This window comes from Astyanax mexicanus, chromosome 14 (assembly GCF_023375975.1).
Source record: "Astyanax mexicanus isolate ESR-SI-001 chromosome 14, AstMex3_surface, whole genome shotgun sequence".
In the NCBI taxonomy this organism is placed as follows: Eukaryota; Metazoa; Chordata; class Actinopteri; order Characiformes; family Acestrorhamphidae; genus Astyanax; species Astyanax mexicanus.
In genome coordinates this window covers 9,960,132-9,981,779 of record NC_064421.1, presented here as the reverse complement: position 1 = coordinate 9,981,779, position 21,648 = coordinate 9,960,132, and the positions used below count along the sequence as shown (strand labels likewise).

Sequence of the window (21,648 nt, the reverse complement as noted above, 5' to 3'; positions counted from 1 at the left end):
TGGGGTAGCTGGAAAAGACAGGTTCTCTTTTCTTCTCCATCTGTGGCCTTTGGTTTGCTTTACCAATGCTTTCTGTTTGCAGGAGAGAAAATAGAGTTAAAAAAAAAGATTATACCCTCGCCCACAAAAAAATATATAGATTTATTAAAGACGCTGTAAAAGCCTTAGTATTATTGACCCAGTTTTCCAGACAGCTTGTTGACAAGAAAAAAGATGACTGAAGGGCCAGTCTCAGATAAAAAATAAGTTATAATTAACCACGTCTCAGAAGACTGTTATTCTGATACTATGGCACGAGGCATGCAAGTGCGACTCACAGATCATGCTGCTTCCCCATCAGCAGCCAGAGTCCGAGAGAGCACAGTTGGCCATTCTCTCTCTTGGTGGTGTAAATAAATGACAAAGATGTGCAAATGCACATGCACAGCTTGTCTACTTCCTGTAGAGAAGTATTACCAATAGAATAAGACTGTCTGGAGCAGATAAATGTGACATTTTGGCAGTCTCTTTGGAACTGTGTTCTCTGGAATAATTGTGCTTCATCCAATACGTTCAGTACTGTGTGGTGGTGATGTAACATTCTTGTTGCTGGGTGCAGTGAAATCATCAAAGCAGTGACCCAAAATTTAGACAGTAGAGACAGTCACTCCAACAAAAACAGCCTAAACATTTTAATACACTTGATTTAGACAAAATCAATAATGTTGTACATGTAATGTAACTAGTCAAATAGACAGTAAAATGTACAGAAATAATAGTTGTCTTAGTTTTGCATAGTTCCGGGTTGGAAGCAGCATCGATTTATAACCACGTTTAAATAAATCTCAGTATAACTGATTCTTTATTTTTTGGATTGATTATTCCACCAGGGGACATCATCTTTAATGCCAGAGACCCAGAGCTGCCTCCTGACTTCATTTTCGGGGAGGATGCGGAGTTCCTGCCAGAGCCGTCTGAGCTGCCGGTAAGTCTGTTGCAAGTAAAAGCTCTTACAATTTTGGCTATGAAAGGCTATGAAAAAACATTAATTTAAATCTAAATCTGCATGTTATAGTGGTGTGGACATGCTGGACACATTTCTTGTAGCACAAAGTGTTTGTTTTGGGGATGTTTCAGTAGAATCAGCCCAACTTTACCATAATCAATTGCTGTATATTCTAAAATAGGAATAGTTCCCAGCTAAAAAGTGGATTATTAATTATCTGTTGATGAGTTAATGAGTAATAAAGTATTAAGGATTTCCCATTCTGGAAAAGGTAGTTGAGATTTTGTAAACTTGAATTTCTACTGGATGACCAGTGTACATACAATAGTGACCTTAAGAATTAAAACTATTTTGGAGCATGGACATATACTGTATTCTTTCTGGCTAATAAATACACATTTGATTTAAAGTGTAAACGTTTTGCATTATCAAAACTGGTAGCAAAGCTGTGTAAGTGTAAGCAGTACAATAATTGATGCTAAAAGTATTGCAGTCATGCAATCATTTTTTGTTCTGTTTCAGTTTTTATTTTTTATTCATTTTTGGCCTAACGTAAATCTAGCTGTTTAGCTGTTCTTTTTATTGCATGAGAGTTTCATTATGAGTGGACCAATAGAAATGCTCCAAAACTCCTTTTAAATCCTGTCACACAACAAGTAATGACCAAAAAACATAATTTTTAGGAGTTATACACAACAACAGCACTCAGGAAGTGCTGTTCATGTATAATTTTTTCATTATTACATTAAATTAAACCAAAACTCAAAAAATGCTACACTGTATTTGAATTGTGACTTAAAATGCAACCATTCCTGTATTATAAAGCTATTGCTTTACTTCAGGTAGGCTGTCTCTGTACGTTTTGCTTAAAAAAAAAAAAAAAAAACATTCATGGGTGATGTATGATGTGAAACTGATCTGAACTGGTCTAAACAGTTTGCTTTACTTTTTTAAGTTTTTTTTTTATTTTATTTTTTATTTTTTTAAACACAAGTTGTAGATTTTAACATTCTCACTTAAGCATTTCTTTGTACAGCAGTCTTAATATAGACTTCCATTAAAGTTTTATCGATTTGTAAGTGTTTTGTGAGAGTTGACAGTATATTAGAAACGCCTACTCTTCATTTTTTTTTTTTAAGAAAACCAACAAAAAATGGTGCACTGGTCTTGGATTTTTAAAGCTTTATGCACCTCACTCTGTTATCAGTGTGTATTGCATTGACTGTTCTATACACGGAGTAAAGCCCTATCTGGATAGGATTAGTTTCTCAGGGGGTCGTGGGGTAATTTTCTCTTTTATGGTGGGTCCTCTGTGATTTTATTCCTGCCCGGAACGACCATGTCTGTGTTTTTCTCAGACGTTTCTCAGAGAAAATTTCAGGCTGAATTACCAATTGTTTTTCGCTGTACTCCGTGGTCCTCCGGTATTTTTAGTCTCGTCCGGACGGACATCTTTGAGTTTCTTCACCTCGAGTTTAATAAAATAGCTATTTGTCCACTGCCAGACACCATAATTACACTTTGGGCACGCGTTTCCCCGGAGATCCATGTTAAAAACACAAACGTTTCCATACGGACTCCCACACTTTGTGGTTGTGAACTGTTCTTTTGAAATTGTTGCTGAAATTTTGCTCTGCCCCAAACTGAAATAAGAGCCAGTGTCTTTTCTCTGCTCCAGTGTCTTTTAGAGCGCTTAGACGCCGCTATTGTTCTCTATGTACAAAACCTGACAATACGTGACAATGCGATGTTATATGACAAAGAAAGCCAAAAAAACTCACTGGTCCTCCTGTTTTTTCAATTGCAGTCCAGTAGCCAGAGTTTTATCACTAGAAGAGTAGAAGTGTGAAATGTTTTTCACAGACGTTCCCTTAGAAAAGAATCCCATCCGGATAGGGCTCATGTATGGAGTGAATTTTGTGCCAAAAGTTTTACACAAAAAAAATAAATCCGCAATCAAAATGTTAGGAATCAAAAGCAAAAATTGTATGTTACAAATTCAAAAGAGAAAAAATATATAGCAAATATATATTTTTAAATATACTTGGTTATTTTATTATCCTTTGCAGTTATTTGAAAATTATTTCAGTTTGGTCTTTGCTTTTATTTTTGTGTTTTTGTGAATTTTCTGTGGATTTTTTGGATTTTTCTGTTAAAGACTTTTGCTTCTGGAATCCCTCTTTTGCTTCTGCTTCAGTTTTTTGCTTCTGAGTTTTGGCACAGTTTTCACGGGTGGGCGGGGCTTAGAAGAAGGGGTTCCCCTTGAATCTCCATTGGTCAGCTGGTTCTGGACTGGCGGGTTCCCTGAACCCTCGTCTGAGACTGACCACGCCCCCAAACACCCCGCCAGCTTCAAGCGTCCTTCCAAACACGGAGTGAACAGCAGCTTCCAGCAAACAGCAACAGCAGCAGATACTTTTACAATTAAATATTATACAAACGTTATGTTTAATGTTATATTATGTTATATTATTCTCTGTTTCACTCCATTTAAAAGCTCACATTAGCAAGATGTGCTAAATATTCACGCGCAAATTATGATAGTTACCTAGTCAATGAGCTAGTGAGTTAGCTAGTTACCTAATCAGTGAACTAGTCAGTTATCTTAGTCAATGAGCAAGTGAGTTAGCTAGTTACCTAATCAGTGAACTAGTCAGTTATCTTAGTCAATGAGCTAGTGAGTTAGCTAGTTACCTACTCAGTGAGCTAGTGAGCAACCTAGCCAGCAAACTAGTGAGTTATCTAGCCAGTGAACTAGTGAGTTAGTTACCTACTCAGTGAGCTAGTGAATTACTTAGTCAGTGAACTAGTGAGTTACCTACTCAGTGAGCTAATGAGTTAGCAGGTTACTTACTCAGTGAGCAAGTGAGTTACCTAGTCAGTGAACCAGTGAGTTACATAGTAAGTGTGCTACTGAGTTAGCTACTTACCTACTCAATGAGCTAATGAATTAGAATGCTACCTAGTCAGTGAACTAGTGAGTTACATAGTCAGAGAACTAGTGAGTTAGCTAGTCAGTGAACTAGTGGGTTAGCTATTCAGTGAACTAGTGAGTTACCTAGTCAGAGAACTAGTGAGTTAGCTAGTCAGTGAACTAGTGAGTTACCTACTCAGTGAGCTAGTGAGTTACCTAGTCATTGAGCTAGTGAGTTAGGTAGTTACCTACTTTCAGCATGAATATTTAGCACTCTCGCTAATGTGACTTGTGAACATAACGTTTGTATAATATTTAATTGTAAAAGTATCTGCTGCTGTTGCTGTTTGCTGGAAGCTGCTGTTCACTCCGTGTTTGGAAGGACGCTTGAAGCTGGCGGGGTGTTTGGGGGCGTGGTCAGTCTCAGACGAGGGTTCAGGGAACCCGCCAGTCCAGAACCAGCTGACCAATGGAGATTCAAGGGGAACCCCTTCTTCTAAGCCCCGCCCACCCGTGAAAACTGTGCCAAAACTCAGAAGCAAAAAACTGAAGCAGAAGCAAAAGAGGGATTCCAGAAGCAAAAGTATTTAACAGAAAAATCCAAAAAATCCACAGAAAATTCACAAAAACACAAAAATAAAAGCAAAGACCAAACTGAAATAATTTTCAAATAACTGCAAAGGATAATAAAATAACCAAGTATATTTAAAAATATATATTTGCTATATATTTTTTCTCTTTTGAATTTGTAACATATAATTTTTGCTTTTGATTCCTAACATTTTGATTGCGGATTTAATTTTTTTGTGTAAAACTTTTGGCACAAAATTCACTCCATACTCATGGGACTAAAAGTTAAAAGAAAAAAATAAATAAAAATCAGTGGGATCTTAAGTTGTCTGGGAAAGCGTGTTCGCCAAAGACTGCTATTCAGATAAACGGAACATAAAACCAGAACGATGTATGAGGCAGCAGAACAATGGAGCTGCCATGATTCAGTGGCTTTGAAGCAGCAAGGCAACACAGGCTTAAGTTGTTTTGACTTCCTTTTAAGCGGTTCGTTAAGTCAGATGGCTGGTATTGATATGCGTGGCTGACTCAGCAGCCATATTTGACCCTTAGGCCTGCTGTTTTTTTCTGTTCAGAGCAAGCAAGCGTTGGTGAATTACATAAGAGCTGCATCTGCCCCTGCAGTGATGTAAATATCCACCTTCTGGGGGAGACTGCAGGCCTCCATAACGAGCACATGGTGTGCAGTAATCAGTGCTCACGTTTAATTAGCATTCTCTTGTCGAAATAACGCGGGCTGGCTTCCTTTCTCTCTATTGTTGAAAGTGACGTCTCTTTATTTGTTTGTACGCTTAGTCAGATTTGTATGAATGTCAACAGATTCACTGAACTGCCTCACAGTATTTACCCTGTGTTCACAAGCTGCATGTTCTGCAGTCGTCTGGCACTGATTTATGAGTGGACTGACAAACAGGTAGTTATACAGACTGGAGGAGCTGCTGCTGAAGCCCAGGTGAACCTGGGGAATTTCACAGCCTAATACTATTCCAATATCGCAGTCCGTCGGCCATAAAAATAAAGTACAGCTTGTGCTCTGGGCAAATGAAACAATGTAAGCCATTGTTCTTACATTGGATAAAATCACAAAATTTTATGTCATTGTTCACGCAAAATAGTTATAGTCAATTATGTGCTAATTCTAGCATGTCTCAATTTAAATAGTATAAAAAAGGTAAGATTTAGAGTCAGTGTTTGCTCTAGGTTTTTCTTTCAGCAGCGTCAGAGGTGCCCATCCCTCGCCTGATAACATAAGTTAAATAAATGCTATTTTCAATTATGAATATTAGTGATTCTCAATTATGTTTTTAATAATTAGTTACATGACGGCTTCAGTTTTTTTTATCTGTATTTAAACAGCACCATTTAAAGTGATGTGCAAGTTGTTGTTTCCTTTACATTTAATTCATACATCTGACATAAACTTTTTGTTAGAACTTTCCTCAAAAACAAAAAAATTAAAGAGAATTAATTAGAAGAATATATTTAAGCATTAATACATGGAGGGAGTGCTATAACGTGTATATTACCACAGTTAGTTCCGACCCTGCACTGTGATTGGCTGAGAGGCGTTTTATGAGTGCCATTATCAGCCGGTAATGCACTGTAACCAAATCTCTCCGTGTATTACTCATACACATACATACAGGTAACCTAGCAACAATGCAGTGCTTATCAGCCAAACAGCGCAGCTACAAACATGGCAGTAACTGAACTATTTTAACTATTTTAACTTATCTCCTGTGGGCTTGTGTTTACAAGCGCAGCACAGCAGTGCCAATAATACACGTTATAGCACGAACCTCAAGTGTATTATTGCGATTATACCACAGTTCCATTATCACTGTTTATTGAAAGATTTTGAGTTAAAGAGGACAAGAAAATAAGATCTGTTTTGTTATAAATACTCCACGAGTTAAAATAGCTCAATTGCTGCTCCATGTGTAACTGAGCTGTTTGGCTGGTAAGCGTTGCATCGTTGCTAGGTTACCTGTTTGTGGTGGAGTTATACTACATGAAGAGCTTCGGTTACAGTACGTTACTGGCTGATAATGGCACTCATAGAACACCTCTCAGCCAATTACATTGCAGGGTTGGAGCAAACTGTGGTATAATGGTGAATGAGGCCCTGTGTTGGTTACTATGCCAACTATAGTAAGAGCTGATTAATGTTCATAGTAAATGTAAAGTAAAATCATATAAAAACACATCTAAAAGAAATTATCTTGATGATTCAGGCAATGACTGTGTCTCGTTTGAAGCTTTGCCACATGTGGGTTGCTCTGGCCTGGAAGTGTGTTTTTCAAGTGTTTTTACTCTTTATATTATAAATTCATTGTGAAGAATTAGGATCATCAAAGTGTGATTGAATTTTGAATTTTATTTTGAGACCAGTGTGGTAATATATATAATGCTTGAATCTGAACTAAATGTCTACAAAGCCTTAAAAATACAGACAAAATGAATATGATATCAGATTTATGATTAGGATTTTGTTGTTGAGTTTATGTGTTTGTAAGGCAAGCATTTTTTTTTTTGCCAGATGCAAGCATTTTTTTAGATTTTGGTCCATATTGACATGATATGGATCGATCCTGCAGATTTTATGATGTGACTCTCCATCTCCTAAATATTTTATTGGATTCAGATACGGTAAACAATAGGGGCCTAGGAAAATACTGATATATCAAAGTTTCACAGTTTTCTATGCTATAATTTATTGATTCTCAAAACACTGTTTTAATATACAGCTCTGGAAAAAATAAGAGACCACTTAAAAACAATAATAATCTTTGATTTTATCAATTTTTGTCAAAAACTTCTGGAATATAATCAAGAGGAAGATGGATGATCACAAGCCATCAAACCAAACTGAACTGCTTAAATGTTTGCACCAGGAGTAAAGGCATAAAGTTATCCAAAAGCAGTGTGTAAGACTGGTGGAGGAGAACATGCCAAGATGCTCCAAAGCTGTGATTTAAAACCAGGGTTATTCCACCAAAATATTGATTTCTGAACTCTTAAAACTTTAGGAATATGAACTTGTTTTAGTTTTCTTTGCATTATTTGAGGTCTGAAATAATCTGCATCTTTTTTGTTATTTCAGCCATTTCTCATTTTCTGCAAATAAATGCTCTAAATGACAATATTTTTATTTGGAATTTGGGAGAAATGTTGTCTGTAGTTTATAGAATAAAACAACAATGTTAATTTTGCTCAAACATAAACCTATAAATAGTAAAATCAAATGCTGTATATGTTATATAATATATTAAATATACTGTATATTAATATATGAAGGGATGCACATGGTCAGCAACAAAACTCTATATCGTTGCAGTCCTATGAAAAACACTAATCTCCGTTTTTGTCAATTTTTAGTTTACTACATGATTCGAAGAGACAAACTGTCTCTTACATTGTGCCAAAATTTCTTAAAGAACAGACCAATAGAAACTCTTCAAAATCACCTGAAATAAACTCTTTTTACATTGACTTACATTGAAAGTTTAGAAGATTTTTTCTCTCTCCTGTAAAGTTGCTGTTTTGGAGATAAGTGTTTTCATTGGACAGCAACGATATATACTTTAATTGCGTCCCAAATGTGACACAATTACTACTTCTAACTAGTTTTTAAGTTTGAAGTATGTAGTATAGATAAAGTTGATTTGAACTGAAGTTGAGTATACTCAGTAATACAAGATACATACTTAGAACCTGTCATTTATGTACCAGTATCTCTATGAGGAGGTACGTAAATGTTCCCTAAATAGTGTTTAGTAAGTTTAAATTGCCCTATGCATCATATATTCTGTGTTGGGTATTGCACAACACATTTTAGACTAAACAAAGCATGCCAGCAGTTATTTTTAGAAACTGAAAGTGGGCTCTGCACTGTTTGCATCATTTCTGTGTTTACATTTGTAAATTGAAACTGGCATAAAGGAGAACACAACAAGTCATGGCTGGAAAATAGTTCTCCAGCTGTTTTGACACACGGGGGCTGAGGGGCTCACAGCTGCGAGCTCTGCTGTCCAGCTGAGACGCTGCTTAGGTGAGTTCAGATGTCTGCCGGACTATTTTTGCGGTGGTGGTTTAAAAATCCCCTGCTTGTGTCAGAGTCTTGGAAGACGAGGAGTATTGCTCACTGTCTCCTAACTCCAGCTGGAAACAAGAGGGGGAAGCACCTCCGTTCTGCCAGAGCTTGGCAGCTGCCCTGTGTTTACCTTGGTCTTTGCTATGGCGTGTGCACACCTACACGTTCCTGTTTGGGGGGCTGGATTTCTGTTCTCTACTTCAGTCAGTTCCCACTTATGGTCAGCTTTGTGCTGTTTTCTTGTTGGCAGTGTTCTTTATTCAGTTTTAACATACTGTTCATTTCAAAACACTGTAAGATAATAAATAAAAAAAAACAATACTTTGAGGTAATTAATTGCTTTACACAATAATTATACTATGCAATGATAATGTGCATAAAATAAGTTTTTTTTTATAGATTCTATATAGATTCTAAATATTCATGGAAAATTGGATGGAAAGAATACTGTAGCATAAACAGTAGAGCTTACTGTTGACACTGAATTCACAGCTCAGAAAATGATGCTTGCTCTTAAAGCCTACAACATATATATGCTAGTTAGGTAATCATAATATAATATAATCTGTAAGTTTACTTACGTTTGCCTTCGGATAATGTCTGGGTAACACACCTAGGATGTAAACAGGTTTTATCGAAGGCCAAACAGACTAAAATAAGTTACTGTAAGTTGTTTTTTTTTTTTTTTTACTTTGTCAAACACTGGTGAATTTACATAGCTGGAAGGGCCTGATCAAGGGAAGTCAGGCACCAGCACCCAACCACGAATGCATTTGCTGCTCATTTGAACAGACAGCATGGGGGGCAGCTCATGGTAAGGGGGGAGAGAACTGGAAGGACACTCCTTAGAGGGGGGTTTATGAAGTAAAGCAGTAAAGGACAATGAGCATATGATCATATATAGAAAGGCAACAAACAGACAGTGCTATACTGACCTGTGGGATATGCGGGTGGACAGACCATTCTAAACAGATCACGATTCAAAATTGTCCTCAGAATGGATTTTCCCATCTATCTGGCACCTACATTTCTCCAACCACAGTGTTCTGTGTGTATGCTGGGATTATGTCATATAAAGCATTACAGTTAGCAGCACAGTGGTTGGTAATGATCGTGATTGGCAGTGTCTGGCTAGAATTGTTCATAGGATTAGAAAAGTGCAGGTAAGATTTTTTTCTCAGATTTCTTTGCATCAAGAAACCTTTCCTTCTAAGACACATTTACCCCCCCCCCCCCTCCAACCACACAACCATTTTAATATTGCCAGATGTTATTCTTATAAAAGCACTGATCTCATCATTATGTTATGATTTGGAGCTTGGAAACGAAGCCAAGGTTATGTTCATTCTTCACCTGGTTTATGTTATTTCGTGCCTGATGTTCCTCTCAGAGATGGATGGTTGGTGTGGGATGGTCGTGCTGGTCAGCACCATGTCATATTCCTGGCTCTGAGCCATACAGATTCTTAATTCCTTTCTTCTGCAGACAAGGGAGGCATCCCGTTCTTTCTGTGGGAATATCCTGTTCTGTTTGTAAAGCCCCAGCTCTGCTGCTTGGCAACCTCATTATATCATTATATGAACTTCTCGTCACTTTATCTACAGCTGGAGATAGGACACAAACAGCACTAACTTTGTTTTGGATATTATGTTAAAAGCAGTGCTAACACCCAGATTCACACAGTGTCCTGAACGTCCAGGCTCTTTCGGCAGCCCAAGGCTTGTTTTTCACCTGAGCCAGTAAACATGGGGCTGTTCTCACATCACTTTGCGGAATTCCTGACGTCTCAGTAAAATGTTTGTCCTGCTTACGGTCTGCCGTGGATATTAATAGCTGCTAACCTCCGTGTTGTTTCCTTGGCCCGAGCTGTGGAATAAAAATGGAGCTGACACCGCAGCATTCATGGGTGAAAACAGTCTGGCCTTAATGAGGCCTGTTTCCAAGATGAGATCGCTTTCTGAAGGCTGGCAACGTTCCCTCAGCGCTTGGAGAGGGAGGGAGTTTGCTGAGGAATGTTTCAGAAAGACCTGCCTCCAGATTGCTCTGTAACTCAAGAGTTTGAATCACCTGAGGCGAATATTCCAATAACATCTAATTACGTTGAATAACTTCTGTAATAACATTTAAATTACGCTGCTTACATTCAAATGTTTCTTGTCTGTGTCATTCATTTGCTGTGTTCTACTCTTCTTCAGCTTCCTGTAGTGGACCACAATAGATTTTAAACTGTGATACTTGCCAACCTGGCTTTAAAGAGGAACAGTTTTTTGAATATTTTATGGTGTCAAAAGGGTCTTTATTGTGGCAGAACATATTGTGTGTTCTTCATAGGTCATCAGAGCCATTTTGGGGGACAAGCCAAGAAAAATGTAGCAGTGATGTCTTTGTGCTTTCTTAAACAGAGAAATAACTCACTCTTAATTCACTCATTAATGGCTCAAACCCTTCACACACCAAAAACCATCAATGAGCAGATGAGAGTTGTGTGTGGCCAGATCCTGGTGATTCAATGTGTATCACGCTATAGGAGCAATTCTAATCACAAATACACTGCCATACACTGTCATTTTGAGCCCGAGCCCAAATTAAATGTTAAAATTGAGCTTATAAAAACATTGTCAGGCTGTTTAAATGAGTGAAATCTGTTCAGAATGATGATAATTAACACTGCAACACTTAAGAATTATTAAAAAATAAAACATTATTAAGAACAGATCTCTGAAATATTAAAACATGAACAATGTGAACAATGATTCATAGCCCAAAAATCTGTAAATTAAGCTACAAGAATGATGTCTAAATGACTTTTCTCTAATCTACTATCATTAAACATGGTTTAAGAATAGAAAATCATTTTTAAACAAACATTTTTTTTTACATTGGAGCTTATAGTTTATGTGCAAAAAGCACAAAACACAAAATTTGATGCACTGCGCAACTTTTTTTTTAAAACTCAGCTTGATTTATTACTTTGCAATTTTGTGATTATCACGCCATTGCTTTATATAAAATAAAATTAGCATTAATTTTTTTACAGATTATTTTCTTGAGCCCGATCCAACCTGACCTGTAGAAAGTGGTGGTAAATCTCTGCCCAACCTGGCCAGAGTAGTGAGAGATTCTCCTGATCTGGTAGTAGAAGATAGTTAGTTAGAGGTGTTAGGAGAGTAGGTGCTCTTTGAAGAGCTCTGTCTTCAGGAGTTTATTAAAGATAGTGAGAGATTCTCCTGATCTGGTAGTAGAAGGTAGTTAGTTAGAGGTGTTAGGAGAGTAAGTACTCTTTGAAGAGCTCTGTCTTCAGGAGTTTATTAAAGATAGTGAGAGATTCTCCAGATCTGGTAGTAGAAGATAGTTAGTTAGAGGTGTTAGGAGAGTAAGTGCTCTTTGAAGAGCTCTGTCTTCAGGAGTTTATTAAAGATAGTGAGAGATTCTCCAGATCTGGTAGTGGAAGGTAGTTAGTTAGAGGTGTTAGGAGAGTAAGTGCTCTTTGAAGAGCTCTGTCTTCAGGAGTTTATTAAAGATAGTGAGAGATTCTCCTGATCTGGTAGTTAAAGGTAGTTAGTTAGAGGTGTTAGGAGAGTAAGTACTCTTTGAAGAGCTCGGTCTTCAGGAGTTTCTTAAAGATAGTGAGAGGTTCTCCTGATCTGGTAGTAGAAGGTAGTTAGTTAGAGGTGTTAGGAGAGTAAGTGCTCTTTGAAGAGCTCTGTCTTCAGGAGTTTATTAAAGATAGCGAGAGATTCTCCTGATCTGGTAGTAGAAAGTAGTTAGTTAGAGGTGTTAGGAGAGTAAGTGCTCTTTGAAGAGCTCTGTCTTCAGGAGTTTATTAAAGATAGCGAGAGATTCTCCTGATCTGGTAGTAGAAGGTAGTTAGTTAGAGGTGTTAGGGGAGTAAGTGCTCTTTGAAGAGCTCTGTCTTCAGGAGTTTATTAAAGATAGTGAGAGATTCTCCTGATCTGGTAGTAGAATGTAGTTAGTTAGAGGTGTTAGGAGAGTAAATGTTCTTTGAAGAGCTCTGTCTTCAGGAGTTTCTTTAAGATAGCGAGAGATTCTCCTGATCTGGGACTCTAGCTGGGTTGCTTTGTGTGAATGTTAGCCAAAACAAGGTGGAGAAGCACAGCCTCTCTTGCTGACTCTCTCCCACACTCCGTGCCATAGCACTCCCTGGTGCTATGGGAGGAGGGTCTGCCTCTGTTGCTCATAAAAATCCCGTCATTAGAGCAAAAAATGCAGTATGACTTAAATAAACTACGGTCATTGTTTGAAATAGACGATTTGGTCTTTTTATACATATTCCAAACACCTAACTAATTGCTAACTAGTTTTGGTTGCTAAACATTTGTTGCATCCCTAGTCAAATGCTTGCCTGAGTGGAAAATCATAGCTCTGTCTGCAGCATGGAGGACAGCAATGTTACCCACTACTCTACACCCCAATTATCTTTAGGCTCCAGTCTATTTACACCAGCAAACAATACTTTTTTCTGAGTGGGCAACAAAGCACAGCTATTGTAAGTCTGCTCTGGATAAGAGCTTGCAGCAAATGCAGTTCATCTCATTGTGAGTTAGTTAGAAACAAAAGGCTTGCTTTTTTCTAAACAAAGCAATACTCTTCATGTGGCCTCATGTGGCCGCTCAGAAGTGAAAAGCACCCATCATTATGTTCGCCAGCCACCCAAATAAAAATTAGAGGCAAAATAGAAATGATGCGTATGGTCAGCAATAAACTGTGTGTGTTGTGGTCGACCACACAAGCGCCATCATCTTCCATTTGCAGCGCACGCTCTCATACATACACTGTGTGCTGACCGCAGGCTTTAACTTACAACGCCAGGCTAAAAGTGCTGCTTTGTTTAATTTAGCACAAACTGATGAGCAAGCAATAAATACAAATGACCTGTTCATTCAGTGCTTCAGTCTTTTTAAATCCTTTTATTTAGTCTCACAAATGGGCAGATTTTTTTTTTTTGCAAGATAATTTTTTATTTGTTTGCAAGGAATGTTCTGAAAGGAGCACCTTAAAACTCTGCTCTGTATCAGCAAATACTGATCCAATTCAACATTTGTGTTTTTATAAATGGGACAACCATATGACTTACATAATATGTTGCTAGTAATGATAATTCTGAGGTAAAAAAAAATAGTTTAAAGTTTATATATCTAGGCACTATTTGCAGTAATATATGGACACATTATAAAATGCTTAGTTTTTAAATAAAATAGCTTTCAATCGAAATAAATTAGTCAAATTGTCACAAAGGTTACGTTCACATTACCAGGCTGAAGTTACTCAAATCGGTGAACTTTCCAAATCCGATTTTTTCAAATATGATTTAAGTCACTTTTTATATGTGGTTATAAATCAGAAGGGTATCCAATCCGTGGACGTGCGAAATGAATGTGAATGGTCAAATTGGAATTTATACGTCTTTTTGCTTTTGTGAATGAGCTACATGCTTCTCTCTCATATCCACACGAGAGCTATAGCTGCAAAAACAGCAAAAGCAAGCCACCTGGCCTTTTTTCTCCTCCTCGACCTGAGCATGAACTTCCGATGAACTATTTGCTCTCCACTCCAGCAAAAGATGCTCCACAAATGAGCTGCTAACTCATCCATTTCCCTTTATAAAACTACGAGTCGTCTCTTAAATATGATTTTTTTTTTGTTATTGGTGAAGAAGGCGACGTTTATACACGTATCAATGTGCACATGTGAGGCGTTTTAGGGACAGATTTGTTCGCATTACACAAAGATACAGGTCAGTGTGACCGAGTTTAAGGAAAAAATCGGATTTGAACAATGTGGTTTGTAATGTGAAAGTAGTCAAGTAGTATAGTTTTCTGTTTCTAGGGCTGTCCCTACAGTATGGAAGTGTAAATCATGCTTTGTGCCACCTCTACAGGGCACACTTTACACTTGCATTTTTGGACAAGCTGAAGGATACAGAAGTGGCATCTAAAAGTAAAAGAAGCTGTGGGACAGGGACAATATATCATTCAAATAAAAGGATATATCACAACAGATCTAATAAGAATAGATAGTGTTAGTGATAGTTAGTGTTTTGTACCACTAGGCCTGTCACGATAAGATTTTTTTGTGGACGATATATTGTCCCAGAAATTATTGCGATGCACGATAATTGTCATTTTTAGACTATTAAAAGCCACTGACAATGATAACAGAATAGCATTAAAAAAAACAATTTTACACTTTTTAAAGACAACACAATGTTAATAAATCATTCAATATAATTAGTTTGGGAATTATATACTTATTTCTTCACCTAGTTTAGTTCACACTGTTTGTATGAAGTCACAGTTATTGAAGCATGACTGGCTAAAATACTGTTCACTGTTCTATACGTGAACAAACATACAGATAAAAACAATAGATGATATCACGATTATCAAAAATTATTGAGGTCAAGTTCATTTATTGTACGATAAATCGATATTGCAATTATTGTGACAGGCCTATGTACCACTGGTCCTGGGTTTTATACTGTATGTAGAGAAATTCTGCTGCTGGTAACTGCACACTGCTTTATCACACTTTCTGCATTTAAACTCTGTATTCTGAGATCTGACAGGTGCGTAAAACTGTTTAGACTAACTAATTGAACATCTCTATTATCGCTGTAACCAATTTTATAAATTACATTTTCTCATCGTATTGCATTCTATAATATTATTTTTTGTAATTTATCTTAATGCTGAGTTGTTTCAGTTCTAGCATGTCTTTATCTGATGTATTTGCTACTGTTCTCCAAACAATGATTATCTCTGTTTTATTTTTCCACTGCTTGTTTTGTGTCCCCACTTACCCCACTTGTGGATATTAAAGGTAGGAGTTAGTTTCTGATTAAGTGGTGTCGTGCTCCATTATCACCGTTTGGGATCAGGAAGCTAGTTGTCAAGTGCCAATTAGCGCCCGAGGTTCAGTTCAGGACGACGTCATTGCTGACGCACCGCTGACCTCAGCAGCTGCCGTTTCATTAGATCACGGTTTGTTATTTTTTATTGAAGGGTCATAATCGGTGTGATCTCCTGAGCAATACAAATGTTTTTCTTCCTGCTGATGAAGAGGACCAAAAGAACGATCTGATCTGGTTGGCCTTGCTTTTGTTTCTCAGGTTAGCTGTAGCTCCTGAGGTTAGCTTCTTTCTTTTCAGAATTCTGTACTGTACTGTATGTTCGTGGGAAAATAGGCTGATAGACAAAGGCCAGGTTTCCATCCAGCTGTACCATTAAATCCAGATGTCTTAACTTTGATGCCATTTCCATCATTTCTGCATAAAATAATAAAACTTTCTATGTCACATCTATAAAAACATTTCTCAGAAATGTGAAGCAAGTCGACAAATCAGTTTAATTCATGGCTATTTTACATTAGACCCAACGTCCTGGCTTACATCACAGCAGACTGTTAAACACAGCATTTTATCCATCTTTACATCAGTATTCTTCTGTCTTGGTCCTGGAAGAACCTGGATTTTTCTGCACTGTTTAGCACTTTTCATGCTCCCAACACATCTGATCCAACTTATCAGCTAATTAACAGCCATTATTGATTTAAAGGTGGTGTTTTAAAGCAGGTAAATCACTAAAATGTACCCTGATACACCCTACTACAATGTCTTTAGCTAGCTGGTTACAGTGCCCATTGCACTCTGTTTGGATTAAGATAAAAAAAAAAAAAAAAAACAGCAGTATACAATAGGGGTGGACGATATAGCCTTAAAATAATATCACAATATTCCATGGCATTTTCACGATAATGATACTGTTGGCGATATGACAAAACACTGAATTGAAAAAAAAAATATTTCAAGAATACACTACTGCAGAAATATGAAAATTAAATTGTATTTTTGCATACGGAATGATATGGCATACCCTTAACTGAGATATAATAAACAAAACAAGAATTTTATCAGATTTTTAACACAAGTCCATGATCCAGAATGTCATGATACTAATAATAATGCACTTCAAATATCTCCATATATCCAGGATTAAAGTAAAATAAATGATACTGGACAGATATAATCTCTACTAGACATGCAATGTGAAATAAGAACAGTGTGAATTTTTCTTTTGCTTAAAACAGCAACAAAAGTAGTTTCCTTATGTGATAATTAGGGGTGGGTGATATGGCACAAGATTTTAGGGTTTAATATTGTGTGATATTGTGTGAGATATTATTACGTACAATACGATATGACGCATCCCTAGTAATAATAATAATAATAATAATAATAATAATAATAATAATAATAATAATAATAATAATAATGATAATAATAATACATTTTATTTGTAATGCACTTTACACTTCAAAGTATGTGGTAATATTCTTGAATTTAAAAGAACACTAATTAATATGTTTGGTTTAATGCTGACTAATGGAGAAAGACAAAGTAAGATCAGTATCTAGAAACATCTGAGGTTTGACTGTATAATTGAATTGGTAACATGAATAAACCTTAAATCCTTTTTTAAGGACATCTAAACATGACATAATGATCATAAAGTAGTATCTAAAAAAAAGTAATTACGATTTGTATTAACAAGTTTAGAAACATGGCAAGGCAAGGCTAAGTTAGAAGTTAAGGATAAATCAGCTAATAAAAGCTCATTATTTTCCATAATTCCATCATGTATGGGAAATCAGCATGTTTCAAAGTCACAGAGTTGTAAGTAGTCTTGTAAGCTCACAGATGGGCATTTTACTCTAGCAAAGATATTTATGTAATGTGTATATATATACATATATATATAAAAAAACTTAATACTGAGTAAATTGATTCTTTCCTCCTTCAAGCAGCAATTAAAAACTGTATACCACATAAGGAACAACAAACAAATACATTAGTAATCATTCATCCGTAGCATATTATCAACCAATGATAAATGAGTTTATAATGAGATGTTGTCCCTTTATTGGCAGTGTTTATTTGGTTTATGTGTTTCTATTATTGCATTAAGTATATCTGGAAAGCATTGACTACCTCAAACGAGTGTAAAACCAATTATCAAGTTTTTAGAAGTATAATATATAAAAATATGAAATATGTTCCTTCCTACCCTTGGTGTTAAATTCAGGTTAGAGCTTCCGTCTCACACACATGGCCTCCAATGAGTAATTTCTGTTTAATTAGCCCAGGCTGTAATGCAGGCACATTGTTGTGGTGGTGCAGTTCAAGAACTTCATTTTGGGTTTAATTGGTGGTTTTTATAGCTGCTAAACTGAGATCAGCTTATTGTGGGAAGTCAGCTAAGGTGGTGGTTAGAGCTCTGCTTGGAATATGTGACTTTATGGCCATGGGAAAATAAGAGGAGACATCAAAGAACTGGTGGCGGGTCGTAAGTGCTGGGATTTTTTTTACTGATTCGGTTTTGCAGTCTAGACAGTAAATCAGTGGTGATATCTTGTTTAGGCTTACATTAATGACCCATGCTGTCCATGCTGGACAGATGTTCTGATATCTTCGTTTTTTTGCAGTATCAGCACCATTAGCAGAACTATAGTTGCTCAGGTAACCAGCAAAACCTTTTTTTAGCCAGAAAAAAAATTTCCTTGAACCTACCAGACACCCTGATTTTAACATTAATATAATTGTTTTTGTTGCAATTAAAGCATAAACACATTGAATTAATCACATTGAATCAAAGTACAGTTTTATTATATCTGTATACAGATGAGCAGATGTTTGGTTTATAGTATTTTAAGTGTTTGCATTACGTTTTTCTAAATAGTCTGATCTCATATTTTTATTATATGTCACAGTCACCTTCTTAACTCTACCTAACAGTCTTATTTTTCCTGTAAATCATATAAAAATCATAGGAATTATTTATTTTATTTTATTTTTTCGCTTGCACCCCCTCCTGCATCTCACCCCCCAGTCCCTCGAACCCTGAACCCCACACCTGTATCTGCCGAGAAATATATATATATATATATATATATATATATATATATATATATATATATATATATATATATATATATATATAGTAGTATAAGTATATATAAGAATATATATATAGTAGTATAAGTATATATAAGAATATAAGTAGTAATAGTCCTCCAAAAGGGGCGGTGCTCTATCAGACTGTTTCAGCAGTATTTCAGCCACAGAACTTATATATATATATATATATATATATATTTTTTTTTTTTTTTTTTCAGAGTAAATATATGGGAGAAGTATTACTCTATATTTTTTTTACTGTTTTATTCATTTAAACCTTTTTTAAGTTTTTAAAAAATAAATGCGTTTCAGATTCAGTTGTGCTCCCTTAAAGATGTGTATATGAGAAAGTGAAGGCCGAGTTTGCTGTTCTGATATCTTCGTTTTTTTGCAGTATCAGCACCATTAGCAGAACTATAGTTGCTCAGGTAACCAGCAAAACCTTTTTTTAGCCAGAAAAAAAATGTCCTTGAACCTACCAGACACCCTGATTTTAACATTAATATAATTGTTTTTGTTGCAATTAAAGCATAAACACATTGAATTATTATTATTTTTTTTGCATTGTCCTTTCCCCACATCAGCAACAATACTGCTTTTGATGTAAAATAAAATAATTCTTAAGGACTGCTACTAACTAACTAACTAAAATAATCCCAGTGAAAAGAAGATTTGGGCGTCATGTCACTGATCTGCTATTCAATATTTGACCTCCGTGATCCCATACTTCCCCACATCCCATTAGCCCTCACTGCCTGTTCTGTGTCATATTTTTTCCTGGTTATTTCATAAAGTGAATATTTCTCCAATATAAAAAGTAGTAATACGCGAAACAATGGTGGTGCCCTGTTCAGGCTTACAATAAGAGGATATGTATGTTGTTCTTGGTCTCTAACCCTCCCACTCCCACCTCCTTTCTTTTTTCCCCCGGGAGCCCATGATTTCCCATCAGTCCCCACTGTGGGGCCTCTCATTAGTGTACGGGAATGGGATAAGAGCTCCACAGGGCACGCTTCTGGCAGTCTGCACCGCTCGTTTGGTTTTACGAGTCTCTTGGCACTTGACGGAGGGATCGAGGCCTGACAATAGAGAGCCAGAGGGGCTTGTGTTCTGGCATGGGCCGCTCATACCCTTCATGTCAACAGGGGAACTGCCAGTAAGGCCCACTGGGAATGTGCTGGAAAGATTTTGGGAACAACTGCAGGAAAGTAAAGGACTGCTGATCCTTTGACAAGCCAGTGATAAGCCGTTTATTTCTCAGTCTGGCAGTAGACAGGATTAACGGGGCCGTGTTATGTTTTGCTGCTCAGGATGGACGGCATACACACTTGCGCTGGCTTTGACTGGAAATTGGTTAAGCAGCACAAGGGGAACTGATGGAGAAATGATGCTTTGTTAGTTTGTGAGTCATTTTATTAGAACATTCGTACAAATTAAGGCTAAACTCGTTGACCAAAAAAAAAGCACACAGATTGCTGCTGTGTGCTGCAGTGTGCTCAGGCAGATATGTAAATTATTACAGGGATGGTTTGATTAGAAACTGGGTTTTTCCACAAGAGTGAATGAAAGTGTTTTCCCCTCTACTATAGGTAGTGCACCTCTTGGTGAAAGATTGTTAACAGCTAGACATGCATTTATGAGTCAATTGAGAATACTTTGACCAATTGAAAGACTTTGGGAGGTGACTCATCATTGGACTTACCCTATGTTCACACTTCAGTGATGCGACATCGCAGCCAATTGCTTTCTCCACCATTCGCTCGCCACTTTGGGCCTCTCGCATGAAAGAGCAAGCATGTTAATGTGCCACCAGCAAGAATGTGCAGAGTTGTAGTTTACTGCTTTGTTCGAATGCGACATTGTTTTTTTTTTTTTTATTGCTCTGTGAATCCTGCTATAATAGCCAGCTGCAGATCAGCTGGTCATCCATCTTTAAAAACCTGAAATTTTGAGATGATAATTGTCAAGTCTAAATATAAAGGCCTCAAGGCTTCAGGTGTTCCTTTGCTGTAAAGAGACTCTCTGCCCTTACTGCTGGTGTGAAGAACTAGGGAGTCAATGCATACGATCAATCAGTCACACCTAGTAGTGATATGAGGGACAATCCCATTCAGTGATGCGTGCAGACACATGTGCTTCCTTTCATGGCAGGACCTACAACTGAAATCTTTCAGCAGGATAATGCTCACCCACATACAGCAACGGCTTTTCATTTATGTCTCCATCAGAATGCTGCTCTTTCCTGGTTTGTCATGTTGCCAAATTAAGTGACAATTGAGCATTTATGGGACCAGCTAGGATGCCAGCTTCAGCAAACTATGAGTTTTTCTGCAGGATCACATTCTGAACCTATATGCCTTCATGCCCAGCTGTATCTCATCATGTATTTAGGCTAGAGGTGGTTTGCAGGGTTACATACAACTACAACTACTTATTGGTGCATTACCTTGTGTCTGAAAATACTAGCCAGAAGCCATCATGTTAGCCCCAAGCAACTATATGCTTACAAGGAATGCGCTTTTCTTGCCTGCTCTTGATCCTGTCCTAATCTAAACCTGAAATCAGTTCCTTGGGATTTTCCCAGTATGTTCCAGTGTCCTGGTTTCTGTTTAGAACCGTCTTGTCTTGTCTGCTTCATTCACATTTTCAGGAATCGATTAGTGGTTGGTCCAGCGATCATAAATAACTCCCACCTTCCATTCCAGTCTAAGAGCACCTAAATTCTGACTGTGCACTGGGAAATACCCACAGTAGGCTTGTGCATGAAACTAGACATGAACCTGAAGGAGTGCAGAAGGCTTACAGGTCATTTTCTGTCTTCAGGGCTATAGTAATCATGCGTAACTGTCACAGGCAAACCGTTTTGAAATGCAGTCAGCATAGCAAATCAGCAGTGGCTTGCCTGATGTCTGCCTGAAGAGTAGATTTTTCTCCAGAGCTCTTGGCAGACTGTCTTGGAGCAAGAACACACTGCTAATAGATGTGAGAAGACTCGGTTCAATTTTCACTTAACTTCCTGGAGTGGGCAGATGTGAGCAGGCATCTGTGACTTCTCGTGTGCTAAAGCCATCAGCTCCAGCCCAGGAGAGTCAGGCTATTTTTTTTCTAGTTTT

The 21,648-nt window shown here is 37.1% G+C and overlaps 1 protein-coding gene across 2 annotated transcripts in view; it reads left to right on the top strand.

The window, feature by feature from the left end:
- The window catches only part of babam2 (BRISC and BRCA1 A complex member 2), a 185,190-nt gene that overhangs the window by 12,606 nt on the left and 150,936 nt on the right, over positions 1–21,648 (top strand). For both annotated transcript variants that reach the window (XM_022673194.2, XM_022673193.2), the window contains exon 4: positions 870–964. In XM_022673194.2, the coding sequence (XP_022528915.1) occupies positions 870–964 (95 nt within the window). The remainder of the gene's footprint in view (positions 1–869; positions 965–21,648) is intronic.